Raw genomic sequence first — 15,863 nt, forward strand, 5'->3', positions numbered from 1 at the left:
AATGTGAAATGATGGCAGTGTTAAACGCATATGTCAACTATAATCAACTGAGAATAATGAGCATCGCCATCAACATTTTTTCAGATCCATTCAAGTGCTTTTTATTTACAGGTAACAAGCTTAAAAAATATAAAGGTGTTGCGTTTGAGTACATTGGAAGTACACAATGGCAAACAAAATTTATTTTACAAGCAGAACTCCGTAAAAGAAAAGGATATGAACTTTACTTAGATTTCGCCAAATCTTCCTCAAGAGATCTTAATCGCTCAGCAGCCTTTTCCTGGGCCTTCTTAGTAGCTTCCTGTTTTTTAATCATATGGAATGCATTCAGAAGAATGATTAACATGACACTGGCTATCTTAAAAACTTCAGTATTGACCGTACCTGAGAATCTTCAAGCAGAAGTAAACGGTTCCTTCTTCCATCCTCTTCAACTGCATTGTTATCATTGAATCATGCATGAAAATCAGATGAGCATTTGGAGAGCACAATAACATCAAGTGACAAATAGATAAGAGAAGATCAAGTTGTAATGCAAAAAATATCCTAGGTTGAAATGTTTCAGGGCTACAAACATTAACATGTCAAGTTAAGCAGTAACCATAACATACATATTTGTTAACACATATATTTATGTTTAATGAAAGTAGGATATACTAGGAAACTATTGCAAAAAGAGGATATTAACAAAGTTGGAGACAGCATTTGAATGCTATGGAGCATGAATCGAGAAAGGATACAAGGTACTCAACAGAAATCAACTGTGGTATGATGGATTGCCTTCCTCAAAACATTATAATGGAACATGATAAATTGATTTATCTCTTCCTGCCTTGTATAGATTATTAGATTGCAAATTTGGGTGATTAGTTTTAATCCTGTTGCTGGATTCATTACTATTTCAGTTAATGTTTTGGAAAAGAGATACATTTTCTTCCAAGGGTCTGGAAAAAAAATTCCAGAATACAACTCTTCTAATGTTATCACGTCACTCAAAATTTTTGAAGGATAATTCCATTAGTAGAAACCAAAATTGCAAAAACCACAAATGGCAAAGGATGCACGCACAAAACCATAAACGTAGATGAAGCAAGGCTCAGCTAAATAAGTGGGATGCCTCCATCTCCTTGAAAGTTTCATAAACTTTCCACTTCATTATCATCCAGCACATCAATCTATTGTTTGTTGCTCCTATGTATGAGCCATTCACACTAATACACTGTTGTTCAGAACAGAATGCAACAAGTGTCTTGGGACACAAAGCACAAGCATATGACTGGAAAAACTAAAGCCCACATATTAAAACATGATGAAATTTTATTTCAAAAGTAATATCAGAAGCATACAATAGAAAAGGTCAAGATAATACAGAATACCAAGTATTTTAGCCTACTGGTGGGAAAGATTATAACGATTTGAAATATCAAGAATACTGCAAATTTCAAACGTACTTAGGATATTTATTTTTCATAAACGTTGGACATCACAATGAACAATTCTCAATCAATAAGACTATGATTATCCAAACACATATGATGACTAGCAAGATGTATATGAGTGCAAAGCTATAGAAAATATCTGCTCATGCTCCTAGCAAGATGAATATGAGTGCAAAGCTATAGAAAAATTTATCAAAACACACCAAGGCAGAAAAATATTTAAATAAAAAGACTTTTGTTCTGTTATTTGAGATAATAAAGATGTATAAATAAATGCACAAGTCACCTATAAGAATAACGGAACACAGTAAGAGTTACATGAGTCATCAGTGGTGAAATAGGTTGATCAATAGCCAAAGAATAGCAAAGCCACAAGAAGTTTATAATCGGAAATAATAGTGTGCTTCTGAGTGAAGGATACTTTAAAGAAAAGGGAACAGTTTTTCAAGCATGAACAGGCAGTCAAACTGTATCGGCACTTTGCAATTTTTTGAGAAGTAGTTTTAACAATAACATCCAGCTGTCAGTTCTAATAAAGACAGCTACAGAAAACTTCAGTATAGAGATGTCAAGCATGCAATAAACATAAGTAAGATAAGATGGAAAACCTGGAGCTGCATCTGAAGAGCGGGAATAAGATGAGCGAAGTTTGTGTTCCTCTTCATACAACCTTTTGTACATTGCAACCTATGCATGTGAGGAAAAAAAGAAATTGTGATGTTAATGGAAAGAGAACAGAAGTACAATTGAAGCACAATATGTTAGTCCACCGAAGCTTACAGAAGTGTGGAGTGATTCAATCATGTGACCCTGCTCTTCAGCTCTTTGTAACACAGCAGCAACTTTGCAGGCAGCTTCATCAGTGTGTTTTTTAAGTTCCATTTCAATTTTCTCCTGCAATCCATGCACCATAAACTGTTAGATACCCAAGCTCCTCTATAAGCAATAGCTACTTCAATTAAAATTCTTCTGAGGTACCTTGAACGCCGTCTCCTTATCTTCAATCTGATCTGAAAGATTACGCACAAGGCTCCTGAGCTGAACATTCTGCTCAACTAACCCATTTATATCCTTGAAGGTCTTAATATATAGTCCCAACCAAACAAGAAATCAATGATTGATCAGTTTTGCCAAAAGAAAAAAGTTCATGTGGATGAGTCTTCCAGAAAAAGTTAAGGGGTGAACTTACAAGGCGTTCCAAGATTGCATTTTCAGGATCAGACTCCATATCCATTCCAACAGGAGCAATGGCTTTACTATCATCAACTTGGTCATGCCCAGAAGATCCACACCGAAGTTGTATATCACGACATTCCTTTAGAAGAACTGTCACCTAAAACATCATAAACAATGCTAAGGACGAGTAGGAGACTGCTTATGATGTGCGGGGGGAAAAAAAGGAAACCATTTATCATAAACATCAAAAGTGACATTAAAGAATAAAATATATACTCAAAGAATCTTATCAAGTCATTCCAATTACAACCAAGATAAGAAGAAAACAAGCTTTCCATAAAACTAATGGATGATGGAGGCAAAAAGTCCTCTGATCCCTACCTGTTTCTGAAGATCGACAATTTCCTTTTGCGCCAAACTGTAACCACGTTCATGCCTCCTCAAATCTGCCTGGAAAGCAAATGTATCAACTAATCAGCAAAAAGTGGCCACAGAAACACACTACATGCAGAGTTAGATAAGTTGCAAACCTTTAATTCTTGGATTGTTTTCTCTAGGTTTGCCTGTTCAGAAAATGAGTGCTGCAATTTTTGGTTGATGACAGAGTATGATTCTACCATTCTCTCATATTCAACTGCAGAACAGCAATTCCATCAGCAAAACAAAATTTCATGCCTCAAGAGAAAACATATGTGAATAGATTGATCTTATCAAGCATTTGCTGTAAATAATCAAGCATTTGCTGTAAATAATAAACTTAAAAGGTAAAGGTGACTAGCTCAGGATCTGGATGGTGGGAATCATGGATATTAAATCACCGGTTCATTTTTTGCTCAAGTGCCTTATCTTCTAAATGGCATCAGCCTTGAGCATCATAGAGTCACCTCTATGTATGTCAGTATGTCTTCAAAGGGCTCAATCTTTTTCAAGAAATCATTCAACTGAATAAACTCCCTTAATGTTGCTAGCCTATTTATACTAGCAACAAACATATATTCCTCTTAGACCAAAAGCATAAATGCATGAACTAATCAAGAAGAGTCATGAAATCTCCACGCATCTGAAAACAAATTAGGCAAGAATTTAAAAGAGAAAAAATTGGGAGAGAATCCATTAGCTTGTCAAATTTCTTAATTCACAATTTAATGTCTTTACCTCTTTCATCCAAAATTACACCTGCTTTCTCCTCTAGTTCACACAAAACCTGCAAAAAGAAAACCAGCGTGCTTAAGTAAAGTTGATGGAACAACCTGCAGAACTTAGAAAATATTTTCCAACAAAATGAAAGACATATCACAATCTGAGAAAACAAGGAGCAGGAAGAGGACAGGGGAAAGGACATCCAAAAAAGATGAAGCGAAAGGCATCTAATTTACAATGGCATGTTATCACTGGACCAGATTACCACATAAAATCATAGGTACAAGTGCAGAGCATACCCGTTGCAGTACTGCCTCAGATTCCTTCCTTCCCAATTGCTCATGGCGAAGAGCATCAACCGCTTCTTGGTACTTTGCATACATTTTAGCCAGCTAGTAGCCAAGAAAAGTTGAGAATACAAAATCAAAATTACAATAAATATGTTCCAGCTAGTAGCCATGAAAAAATGAAAATACAAAATCAAAACTGCACTACATGTGTGCGAGTGTAAGTCTACATGGGATAAGTATATTTGCATCAACTCACACTCCAACCATCACGGAGCAGAGAAGCTGCTAATGCAGTTCCTGAAACACCAACTGGGATCTTGGAGACAACCATGCCGTTACCATCAGCAAGATCATCATTATTGAGTGGATCCATCCATCTGCGATAAAAGAAAGAACGGAATAATGCAAATAGCAATTGAAAATTTACTAGCAAATTCCCATGTTATAATCAATTACAGGAGGGTGCCTCCATAAAACAAATCTTAGCCTATAAAATTGAATAGGTTCTGTGCTTAACCACAAATCATCATAACAATTTGATGCCCACCCCCTCCACTCCAAAAATAAATAAAAAAAAATCCAGTTTTCTTCCCTCCGAATCAACCATAAGAAAACATCATTCCTCCAAATCAACAATAAGAAAACAACAGGAAGCAAACCCAAGGCTTCTTCTTTAAAAGGGAAAAGGCATTCCATTCCATTGAAATCTATATTAAAGCAAATGTACCAAGTTGGCACTTCGTAAAATTCAAAAAGAAAAAAATGAAAACAATATAGACAAAGAAAAAGGCCAGCCCTCTTTAAAACATGACACATTGATTAGCTTTGACACAATGCAATGAAAAAATCCATCATGTTATGAGCATCGTATATAAACGCATATAAGATTAGCCTTGGGACTGGTTACAAGTACAAGTAAGATGAACCAGAAAAGACCTACAAAATTATCAGGGTTAAAACGTTATGGCAAGAATATCACATAATTCCACAAGTATATGATTAGCATCAGGAAGAGGTGGAATAATGAGTAAGATAAACAAGAAAAGATTTATAGGTTAAATCTCCAAAAATCAACTTCTTTAAAAAGTTGAAGAAGTCCCAAAAAGTTAAAACCCCATCAAATTGGAAACATATTGAATGATTACCGTAATCACTAATAATAAAAAATAATACAAGTACAAATCCAAATCTAAAATGAACTTTAACCAATACAAATGAGAGCTTTCAATCAAAGGCAGCAACTTTTCTTGTAACACAAAAGGAATAGAAGAATAAATACAAACCTTTTTCATAAGATAAATAAGCCCATGTGAGGGGACTAGAAATTCATCCATGAATGGCAACAGTATATGATTAGCATCAGGAAGAGGTGGAATAATGAGTAAGATAAACAAGAAAAGATTTATAGGTTAAATCTCCAAACATCAACTTCTTTAAAAAGTTGGAGAAGTCCCAAAAAGTTACAACCCCATCAAATTGGAAACGTATTGAATGATTCCCATAATCACTAATAATAAAAAAAAAAATAAAAATCCAAAATGAATTTTAAACAATACAAATGAGAGCTTTGAATCAAAGGTAGCAGTTTTTCTTATAACACAAAAGGAATAGAAGAATAAATACAAACCTTTTTCATAAGATAAATAAGCCCATGTGAGGAGACTAGAAATTCATCCATGAATAGCAACCGTATAGACATGCAATAGCCATGATTTAAAAAAAGAATCAAAACATACCTTTCTGTAGTGTAACTGTTGAGAGGAAGAAGACTCAGTTCATTAGTTTTCCGGCTACTTTCAATATCAGCTTCGCACCTTTCAAGTTTGTCTTTCAAATCCCCCGCCTCCTATAACAAACAAAACAAAAACCCATATAATGAAAATAAAAGCACTCAAACAACTCACCCCACATGATTAACACTCAAACTAAACACTGTTATCTTTTCTGCCAAAAAGAATGGATGGTGAACAAGAACTGATCATATTAGCAGAACAAATGGTAATTGCTGAGAAGACAAATGGAGTTGATGCATGCCCAAAATGAAAAAACTTCTCTCGGCCAGGTAAAGTTGATATAACTCATGTTTCTTTCCCAAAATATTTGTCCAAAAGAACTAATAAAATTAAAACTCCATAACTAGCTACAACTAGCTGCATATTTCTGAACCATGGCCAATCCTCACAGTCCAAGTTCTTAATCCAAAGCTGTGTTGAAATTCTCAAAGAACAAGAAGCAAAGAAAGAGAGTCCACAGCATGCTTAACAGCAAAAGGTAACAAAATAACAACAAAAGAAAAATAAAGCGGATAATGGGAATCAACTGCCATGAAGATTTATTAAAAAAATGGATCTATTTGAAAAGACAGAGCATCTAATTGACACTTCCAGACAAACAGAATGGAAACCCTACTAAGCTGATCCAAAAAACAAATACTGGTCAGAAAGCGAGGTAACAGACGCCAGCAGACCTTCTCTAATTGTTTTCGAGCAGATATTTCCTTCTCCAATCTCTCTTTGTAGTCATTTTCAACTTGACTCAAATGTGTCTGCTTGCAAAAGCAACAAAAATTAGCATACAGAATCAATGCAAATGTATTTATTAGTTCGAATGATCAAATTCAACAAATCTACAGGAATAAAAATCTCACTTCTAGAGCTTTGATCACGCCCTCGAGCTCTCCTGCCTTTTGAGACCATTCCTCAGAGCTTTCTTTGTACAATTCAACAAGCTTATTTACCTAAATGGTTGGGAAATAATTATTAAAAAATTAAGATTCGGTACATTATAGGCAAAATTTTCTCCATTTCACAAGTCATTATCTAATGCAAGACATAATAATGAATACTGATTGAACCCGAAATTGTCAATGTAACAAGAAGGGTTGAGGCAGTCATGAAATAACCTAAACAAAACATTAGAAGCTTAGAGTTTAAGAAGTCACAGCGAGTAGACATTAATCAACTCTATTTATAAAATCCTTGACCAAATCGACTTATGATTACTTTGATTTTTCACTACACTGCTGTTTGAAATAATGCTCTTTCTTTTCTCTAATATAAAATCCAGTGAGATAACAGCCAAAGGAAATTATCCAAACTAGAAAACAAGCATATAAAGAGAAGTGCCTACAAAAATAACTTTTCACAGCCAGAAAGACAATTGACTGGACAGAAAACAGAGGAATTAAAGTAGCAGCACTTATAAGGTATTAGACAAAATGCAGATTTGCCTCCATAGAGGAAAGAATGGAAGGCCAGATACTGGAAAAGCAAACAAGGAGTATAACTAAGAAACAAAAAGAAAAGAACACTTGAAAGAAAAAGGGGGAAGGAAAAAAAAGTCAAACTACAAAATTAAATGGCTCGAATTGAATCCCAATGAACTACCAAGATATCCACAATTGATACATCGGCAGCAAAAATCAACTCAACCTCCTCTTCACTGTGAATTCAGTCTCTTGTCAACTTAAAACAAGATAATGAAAGCCAGTAATTTTTTTTCACCCAGTATTCCATATGAACAAAGCCATAAAAGAAAAGGAAGTGGTTAAGATAACCATTTCCTGTTAAAATTGTACCAACAAATCATCATGTCACGGCTAAACAGTCATGATGAAAATCCCAAACAAGGTTTTAAAGCTACAAAATCTTGTACAACTACATGTGCTGAACCCCAATGCATTTCTCCAACACAATCAGCATTCACACCGAATGACATCTGCACAACATTGCCAAAACCACCACTCTCCACTTGCAGCTCACATCCCCCCAAGGCCTTCACATCTTATATTCCTAACAACTTTTCCACAGCATCTGCAGCAAAATACCCTGCTCCTTATCCTAGCCCCCAATCCTTGTAACAAAATACAGCAATTGAAAGCAGGTAAAGCAACATAAAAAATTTTAATGTCTCTATTTTTAGTCATAGACTTGAAAAGATTCAAGCACATACTCTTTCAAACGCAAACAGATGTGGAGCTCAACCATTCTACACACCACCCCGATGCCAAAAGAAGAAGAAGAAATACAATCGATATCAAATAATTATGACACTTACAGTTGAGAGTTCAGCAGACAATCGCTCTTCATTGGCTCCAGCAGCATCTCTAGAGGAGCATAATTCCTTCACAAGTGGCAAAAGACAGTTCATGAGCCAGCTGCCACCAAAGCAATTGCATGTAACACAATTTTTTATGAAAATTTTGAACTATTTTACCTCCTGCACGGATGTCAATTTCAGTTCTAACTCCTTCACCCTTTCCATGCTCCTCTTTGATGAACTAGAGCTTTCATTGAACCGTCTCTCTGCCTGAAGAGTTTAAAATCATTCAATGAGATTAGATACAGCAAAGAAAATTACTGAAAAATGTTAAGAACAAAGAACTAGAAAGAACATATAAAAGTCAATTACATCTGCAAGCTTGGTAGATACATCCTCCTCAAGATCAGCATGCCTTCGGCGTAACTCCATGAGAGTGTCAGCTTTGGCAGTCAATTCATCATTTAGCCATGCATTATGCCTCTCAATAAGTTCTTTCTCCTGGTCAAATCCAGACTTTAAACATTAAACAACATGCCACTCTAGACAGACTGAACGTAAGACAAGCGTACAAATAATCAATATATATGAACAGAAAGCCAGTAACATTAACATTAACATTAATAGTAAATGGGTATTAATCCTTGCAAAATGAATGAAATATATGTGCATATCAAGCTGCTGCACAGAACAAGAGGAGAGGATATCCAAACAAAACTCGTGCACTATCTATTATGGCTCTGCCAATTTGCCCAAACAGTGGAAAGGTTAGCCAATTTGTATGCGTATGACGTACAGATATACATACACGTATAAATCCATGCATGCATTCACGCAAAACCAACCTGCAAAAGACGAGTACAAGTAGCCTGAGAACGGGCCAACTCTGCCTCAAGTTCGCTTATTCGAGCCTCCCTATTTGCTGCTCTATCAGTCAAATTGACCTTCACATCCATTAGAAAATAAGCTAAGGCGAAGTTATGCCAGGATAATCAAAGAGCCAAAGAGAATAACAACCAGAGGCAACTTACAATCTTGTCAAGATAACCATTGAAAGTAGCATTCTTCTCACTAATCTCCAAATCCTTCTGCTCCACTAACTCCATCAACTGCCTCTTCGACTTGTGCAATTCCGAAACTTCCATCGTCAACCTTTCTATCTCCCCATCCTTTCCAATCTACAAAACAATAAACAATTAACAACCCTAAAAGCTTGGAAAAAAGGCATGTAGGCATTGCAAAGAAACTGAAACTGAAAATAGGAATGCTTACAGATTGCAAGTGAAGCTGATGCTTCTGTGCCTGTGCCTGAGCAAGTTCTGAGAGGCGATCATCGAGAGAGGACTGAAGCTGTGCGTTTTGAGACTCGAGCTTCGAGAATTCGGTAGAAAGAGCCAAGAACTTCTGTTCGAGAAGCGAACAGGTTTGTTCCGCGGTGATCGACGCCGCATCGGCCGCAGCCCTCACATTTTCGAGTTCGCTCTGTAATCCTCTGATGAACTCGTCGGCCTTCGCGGCCACATACGACGCGTCGTTTGAGTGCCGCGCGAGGTCATCGTCGGTGATGAAGATGTGCATGGCTATGCACTAGTTGAAAACAGAAACGCACTTTATTCGATTTTTTTATGATTTTGTGGATAGAGAGTGGGGGGGTGGAAGGGTATTGATTCAAATGTGTATGAAGAGAGTGGAAAATGGGAGTGGAAGGGAAGGGAATCGATCGTTGAGGAAGAAAAGAAAGCCCTATGTAATGTAGCGTCTTGGTCTCTCTCTACATACTACGCAGTGGGTTGTGGGTTGTAAGCATTTTATTTCCGGCTTCTTCTAAGTTGGGCCAGAAAGTAAAGAACCTAAACGTTAACCCAATTTGATTTGCTTCGATGTTGCTGGGTTTACATGCCATTAAATTTTTGCTTTTTTTTTTCTTTACATTCAAACTCCTTTCCTATGAAATATATTTTTTAATGTTCTATTATTAATGACATAAAAATATAGTGGAAATGGAGTTTAAGTATTGGTTTGACATAGTGGTTGCTTCTACTTTTTAAATTATTTTTTATTTAGTTTTTTTGCAGGAGCTTTTTTTATGATTCTATACATTTATGTTAAATTTTTTAATGATTTTCATCAACTGATAATAAAAATTAAAAAAAATGGAAATTTAGTCTTTAAATTTTTTAATGATTTTCATCAACTGGTATTAAAAATTAAAAAAAAAACATGGAAATTTACTGTTGTGGTAGTTTTTTATTTTCAAATCATTTTCTCTCTTAAAAAGTATTAGTATTAAATTGGTATTTTTATAGGTGTTTTTTAATAATTTTAATATGTTAATATTAAAAATTAAAAAATATTTTAATAAAAACATTTTATAAAATACATCGCGCCGTATTATTAAACGCGCATTTAGTGCCTGCAGACACCAAAACCATGGAAAGTCATCGGAATCCTTAACATCGTATTTCCGAACAAGTTACAGGCAAAAGTATTGTCATCCTGCAAGAGAGGCGATTCACACAAAGGTTATTTACTTATTTTCATGTTTCTAGATTTGTAACATGATTTTGTGAACATGTTTTTAACAATCTCTCTATGGTATGGTCTCGGGGTGTTTTCAAACGGAAATGTTGATTTCATCACAAAGACGAAAGCCCAAGATGCTATGAACTAGAGTACGAGGGTGTTTATTTATGTGGTTGAAGCAAATCACAGAAAAATTGGTGTTTGATAAAGTATAAAATATGATTTACTGTTTATGGGGTTTGGTGTTCTTTGTGTTTAAAACGCAAGTGAATGGAAAGCAACTATAAACTGCTTCTAAAGCTATGCCATTCTTTGTTCTGCAAGATTTTAATCAGCATAAGTGCACCAAATAGTCCAGTGACATCCCCATGACGATCCATCATGTTCTTCCCAACAGGCATTCGAGACTCCAGAAAACAAAGAAGATGATGAAAATGGATCAGCCCCTGTTACCAGAGGAAGTGCACCAGTCGCCCAGGCAGAGCTGGAAAAGCTAGGGCCAGAACTTGGGGGGATGACGAAGGAAACACAACAGAGGATATTGGTGAGTGGGGATGGACTCGATGAACTTGGAAAGGAAGAAAAGCCAAGCAGAGTGAATTAATTCACTCTGCATGTAAAAGTGAACAGTAAACATATTAATTTTCTATTTTATTTAAAATATTAATGTTTAGTATTATTTAATAAAATTAGAAAGACATTACAAAATAGTGTAATATTTATAAAATTTGATTATAATTTTAATTTTAATCTTGATAATATACTTACCTACACACTTAAAAAATTATAAAAACTGTAATTTTTATTGGATTAATTTTATATGTGATAGAATTATAAATAGTTTAATAAAATAATAAAAAATATTTTAAATAAAATATTATTTATTTCATTATATAATAAAATAATTAAATCTACAATATTTAAATTAAAAATTATCAATATTAATATATATATATATATTTAGTTATTTTATAATTTCAATTTAAAAAGTATTTTTAATCCACATTTAAATTTTTTTTTAATCAAATATATTAAATTATTTTTTATTTAACTTTAATTTTAACTATAATTTTAATTAAATATATATAAATATTAAATAAATTTTAATTAAAAATAATTTTTTTTCAAATTACAGTTACAAAAACTACCCGTACCAAACACGCTCCGAGGGCACGATAATTGGAGCCTCCCATTAAAGGCAAGAGAAGTCAAATTCCCGCCCACTCTCTTGATGTCCAATGAAAATTCTTGAAGAGTATGCGCTTCTCTTGTGGCATCAACAATAAGTAATACAGCTTAGACCATAAAGATGAGCAACGAAGGTCAGGCCAGCAGTCTTCTATTTTTAGTCGACTGCTCTATGTCGGGCTTCCTTATTTCATGGCGATACCAAAAAAAAAAAAAAGGGATCTCTCCGGACCTGCACTGCCCTCGCCAATCGAGAAAGATCTTCGAGAAATGCTTGAAAAGAACTAAATTCCGGCGAGGGCTTTCGGTGACTAGCTCCTCTGTAAGAGGCCCTAATAGCGAGATACCTTTCTATGATATATAACTTAGAGCGCATGAAAAGGACAGGGGGCACATGGAGAAGATATCTCATACATGGTTAAAAATCATAAAAGGATATATTTAAAAAGAAAGCACTTCAGAAGCACATGACAAGTGCAATAAACAACACTAAGAAATGGCACACCAAATCCAAGATACATTTCACATTTGGGGTATAATATTCTCCCAAAAGCTACAAGGTTAGAAAATACAGGAGAATTACAAACTCAAACACAAAACAACTAAAGAGAAGGAGAGGGAGACGGAGGTGATGGTAGGCGGTCCTACCCTCCTTCAACAAGCATCTCACACAGCCTGTAAAAGGAAAACCCCTCAAATAACGCAAGTGTGCTAGGCCACATGGAATAAAAAGCAACTGGCACCCCACACATGCCATTGCCTCCCGGTCGCACATGCTATCTGTCTCCTCCACCACAACGCTACGCCACCCTTTCTTCTCCCTAATCTATTTCAACACACTCAAACTGTTAAAGAGAAAAAAATCTCAGGGAATCTCAGAAAGTCACAAACCCTTTTAATTTCTCCTCCTATCTAACAACACACACAACCATTCCAGGTTAGAAAATGGGCTTAACTATATATGCGTTTTAGCGTACTTTCTTTATGTCTTGTTAATTCTTCTGTCCCTTTTTAATGTCAATTTGAGTCTATTGAGCTTGTGCCTCGGTAGGCCTGCGGGCGGCTGCCATTAAGGTGCATGGAATGTGCCTGTGGCAAGTGATCAAGTGGTCATTGGTTAACCCTGCTGCTTGCATGAACGAGTGAACCATGGTCGGACCAACAAACCTAAACCCCCTCCTAACCATGTCTTTGCTTATAGTCTCTGATTTTGATGTCTTCACTGGAATCTTGTGTCCAAATTTGTACGAGGTGGAGATAGGCTTGTTATTGACAAATGTCCTTATGTATCTGTCAAATGACCCGAACTCCTTTTTGATCTGCAATATTGTCACAGATATTATCACTCACAAAAAAAAAAAACAAAAAACAAACTAGCAATGCAGGTCTTGCTAATCAATATTGAAGACTATCAATTTTTTTATTTTAATAAAACAAGGTCTAATTAAATAACAAGGGTCCCCTTGTGCCATGGGTATTGACATAAAATGTGGGGTACCCCATCACCATGAGTTCGGGTCGGAGCTTGCTTGGCAACCACTTTTCACTAAATCAGAGGAAAAAGGGAAGACCAATTAACAAGCTGTTGATACTAATCAAGTCATTGCATTTTTTTTTATTAACGATGAACTCTTAAACATGATCTTTTTAAACCGAATAAAAAGGTTCTTTTGAAGGTTTGGAAGATGCAAGATCACGTCTTTTATGTGCAGAAAGAATGCCAAGAAGAGAAGGACCAGGGCGGATTCTGAAAAAGATGCGATAAAAGACAAATGATTTGCGAGTTTTGAAGCTAGATTAATTGTTTACCTCAAGAATCCTGTTAGAGTTGTCCACAACACCTCGAACTCGGCTCATATCAATCCCATATTCTGCACTGATTGACATTATCTGTTTTTCGGAAATGTTGGCCACAATTCCTGCATCGAATCCTGAAAATGCATCTCTGCAGAAGAGGAAACATTATCTTTCGCTAATTTTGAGAAACAATAAAAAAAATGTAATTCGGTGTCTTTTTCTATGAAAAAACAACCCACCTGAAGTCTTGGCGTTTCTTCAAGATTGAAGTCCAGTCTGAACCAACCTGAGCACCACTTAGAACTAGCAATTCAAATAACATCCTGCAAGAAATATAGGAATGTAAAGCAAGCTGGTTTTGTGCAATTGAACGGGACAGAGAAAGAAAGGGACAGTCTTTACTTGTCATCATGGACTGGAACTCCCCATTCTTCATCATGGTAAGCAACATAGATGGGATCTAAACACAAAAACAATGGAAGTTTGGAACATAATCAGAGGATGTCTCATTCAAGTTCAAAATTATTTTCACCAAATTTAACCTCAGGAACATAACAAACATTTGGCCAACTTCATTTCTTCTTTTTTTCCTTACCTGAATTTGCTGTGATAAAACTGCATCTCTTTTCTTCTTCCTGATCAGTCTTTGTTGCCATAGTGATTGAAGAATCATTAGGAACAACTTGATCTTCAAACCTGGCAGACTTTGATCTTCCATAATGAGCAATTCTCATCTTTCTTTGTGCATGTTGGAGTGCCATTTGTTCTCTCCTGACTGCGGCAATGCTTCCTGGTGCCTCAACAATCGAAGAGGAAGAATAACTCAATGATGCCTCAATAAAAGAAGAATGCACTCCCCTCCCAACGCTACTTTCCTTGAAACTTTTCGACTTCTTTCTCTCTAAAGTCGGTGTCTTTGTAGTGTTTCTTGGGATCACGACCTTCTCAGAACTTGAATTCAAGCTATTAGCATCACTTCCTCTCTTAATAGCTGGTAATCTAGGAGACTTCGACATTGGAGATAAAGGAGGCGAGGCCTTGTTGGTTTTATTAGAAAAAGTTGGTGGTGGTGGAGGAGGAGGAGGAGACTTTGGTGCTCTTTTCTTTAGAGAATTACGCCTTTCAAGCGTAGAAACTAAATTGCACGTAGGTTGAAGGACCGGCCGGCCATTGATTCTAGCCACTGCCGGTGTTGTATCAACTCCTGTGGTCACCTTAGCCTTAAAGCTGCACATTTCTGTTGAAAATGTGTGTTGTAGGGTATTTTTAATCAAGTTAATGCGTAAAGTACAAGTGGTATGCGACAAGAGGGCTTATGAGAAAATGGAACAGAGAGGGATAGTTAATGAAGGAGGGAAAGGAAGAGCTGATGAGACATTGAAGAAGGGGAATGGCAGAGATGTGGGGTTATATAAAAGGGAAGGGAGTGGGGACATAAATGAACTCTGAAGTGTATGTTGTAACATGGAGAGGTTGGGGTCTGCCATACAAATTCTTGTGAAGGGCATTACTTTTTGCTAACGAGACCACGAGGAGTGACCATGACACACGCATCTAACTTGGCCAATTGGCATTGATTAATTAATCTAATCTTTTCTCCTAATTGCTATCATTGCTGTTAATTATATTGATATATTTTGAGTTATTGTTAGAGAGGAAGATAGAATCAAGGGACTGGTAAAGGGGTTTTTTTTAGCTGTGGTGGTATATCCTCAAAATACAGAAATGTTTTTTCTTGAAATTTCCCCTAGTGCCACTTAATTGGCGATGCATAACTCAAAATATTACACGCACACAAGAAAAAAAGACCAATCTTTTTAGGATAAAAAATGCTGGAGTGATGGATAAGGAAGGTAACAACGCAAGAAAAAGACCATTCTTTTTAGCGGGAAGGAATCTCTCTCTTTCTCATTTGGTGGGTGAATATTGGAAGGTAACATGCAAGATTTTTGGCTTTCATAAGCACAAAACTCAAGAACTTCTGTGGTAACCACAAATTAAGAACCTTCTAGAGGTTGAATTTGGTTATGATTTAGTAACCTATCAAAAACAAAAAGGATTAGAAATTCATATATATACACGAGACCTTTATGAGATTAACATATCGAGAGCTCACTTGTGCGGTGCAAATTTCATGGATGTGTTTTCCAGACAAATTGGACTGCGCGCATTTGTTTCCTTCAGGAAGCCTACATCATCAGCCTATCAGTGCAGCACAAGTAAGTATTTGCCAATATATGACGAGCACCAGCAATGATGTGAAACCCACTTT

At 36.0% G+C, this 15,863-nt stretch overlaps 2 protein-coding genes across 2 annotated transcripts in view; both read right to left on the bottom strand.

Moving 5' to 3' along the window:
* Positions 1 to 9,867, bottom strand: part of NUA (nuclear pore anchor) — a 22,820-nt gene extending 12,953 nt beyond the window's left edge. The window contains exons 1-20 of the mRNA XM_011014552.1: positions 9,356 to 9,867; positions 9,115 to 9,261; positions 8,929 to 9,027; positions 8,456 to 8,584; positions 8,261 to 8,353; positions 8,102 to 8,167; positions 6,693 to 6,782; positions 6,513 to 6,590; positions 5,782 to 5,891; positions 4,302 to 4,422; positions 4,055 to 4,147; positions 3,771 to 3,819; positions 3,146 to 3,249; positions 2,997 to 3,065; positions 2,629 to 2,772; positions 2,418 to 2,519; positions 2,220 to 2,333; positions 2,048 to 2,126; positions 385 to 434; positions 228 to 301 (exon numbers count right to left, since the gene is read on the bottom strand). Of these exons, the coding sequence (XP_011012854.1) occupies positions 228 to 301; positions 385 to 434; positions 2,048 to 2,126; positions 2,220 to 2,333; positions 2,418 to 2,519; positions 2,629 to 2,772; positions 2,997 to 3,065; positions 3,146 to 3,249; positions 3,771 to 3,819; positions 4,055 to 4,147; positions 4,302 to 4,422; positions 5,782 to 5,891; positions 6,513 to 6,590; positions 6,693 to 6,782; positions 8,102 to 8,167; positions 8,261 to 8,353; positions 8,456 to 8,584; positions 8,929 to 9,027; positions 9,115 to 9,261; positions 9,356 to 9,661 (2,117 nt within the window). The 5' untranslated portion in view covers positions 9,662 to 9,867. The remainder of the gene's footprint in view (positions 1 to 227; positions 302 to 384; positions 435 to 2,047; positions 2,127 to 2,219; positions 2,334 to 2,417; positions 2,520 to 2,628; positions 2,773 to 2,996; positions 3,066 to 3,145; positions 3,250 to 3,770; positions 3,820 to 4,054; positions 4,148 to 4,301; positions 4,423 to 5,781; positions 5,892 to 6,512; positions 6,591 to 6,692; positions 6,783 to 8,101; positions 8,168 to 8,260; positions 8,354 to 8,455; positions 8,585 to 8,928; positions 9,028 to 9,114; positions 9,262 to 9,355) is intronic.
* Positions 9,868 to 12,211: 2,344 nt separating this feature from the next.
* On the bottom strand, positions 12,212 to 15,016 carry LOC105117079 (uncharacterized). Its single transcript, XM_011014657.1, has 5 exons — positions 14,187 to 15,016; positions 13,994 to 14,051; positions 13,831 to 13,914; positions 13,604 to 13,739; positions 12,212 to 13,113 (listed from the first exon to the last, which is right to left on the bottom strand). Exons 1-5 carry the CDS (start codon positions 14,824 to 14,826, stop codon positions 12,823 to 12,825), a joined length of 1,209 nt encoding a protein of 402 aa, XP_011012959.1. The 5' UTR covers positions 14,827 to 15,016; the 3' UTR covers positions 12,212 to 12,822.
* Between the last annotated feature and the right edge of the window lie 847 nt (positions 15,017 to 15,863).

The sequence above is a fragment of the Populus euphratica genome, unplaced genomic scaffold (genome assembly GCF_000495115.2).
Source record: "Populus euphratica unplaced genomic scaffold, PopEup_1.0 scaffold1.1, whole genome shotgun sequence".
NCBI lineage: Eukaryota > Viridiplantae > Streptophyta > Magnoliopsida > Malpighiales > Salicaceae > Populus > Populus euphratica.

Excerpts from the sequence above, each read along its gene's own strand:
- LOC105117079 (XM_011014657.1), bottom strand. The coding sequence starts at position 14,826 with ATGTGCAGCTTTAAGGCTAAGGTGACCACAGGAGTTGATACAACACCG. Across the intron at positions 14,052-14,186 it reads TTTTATCACAGCAAATTCAG|ATCCCATCTATGTTGCTTAC; the intron begins GTAAGGAAAAAA and ends TTTTGTGTTTAG. Across the intron at positions 13,740-13,830 it reads AAGAAACGCCAAGACTTCAG|AGATGCATTTTCAGGATTCG; the intron begins GTGGGTTGTTTT and ends CCTCTTCTGCAG.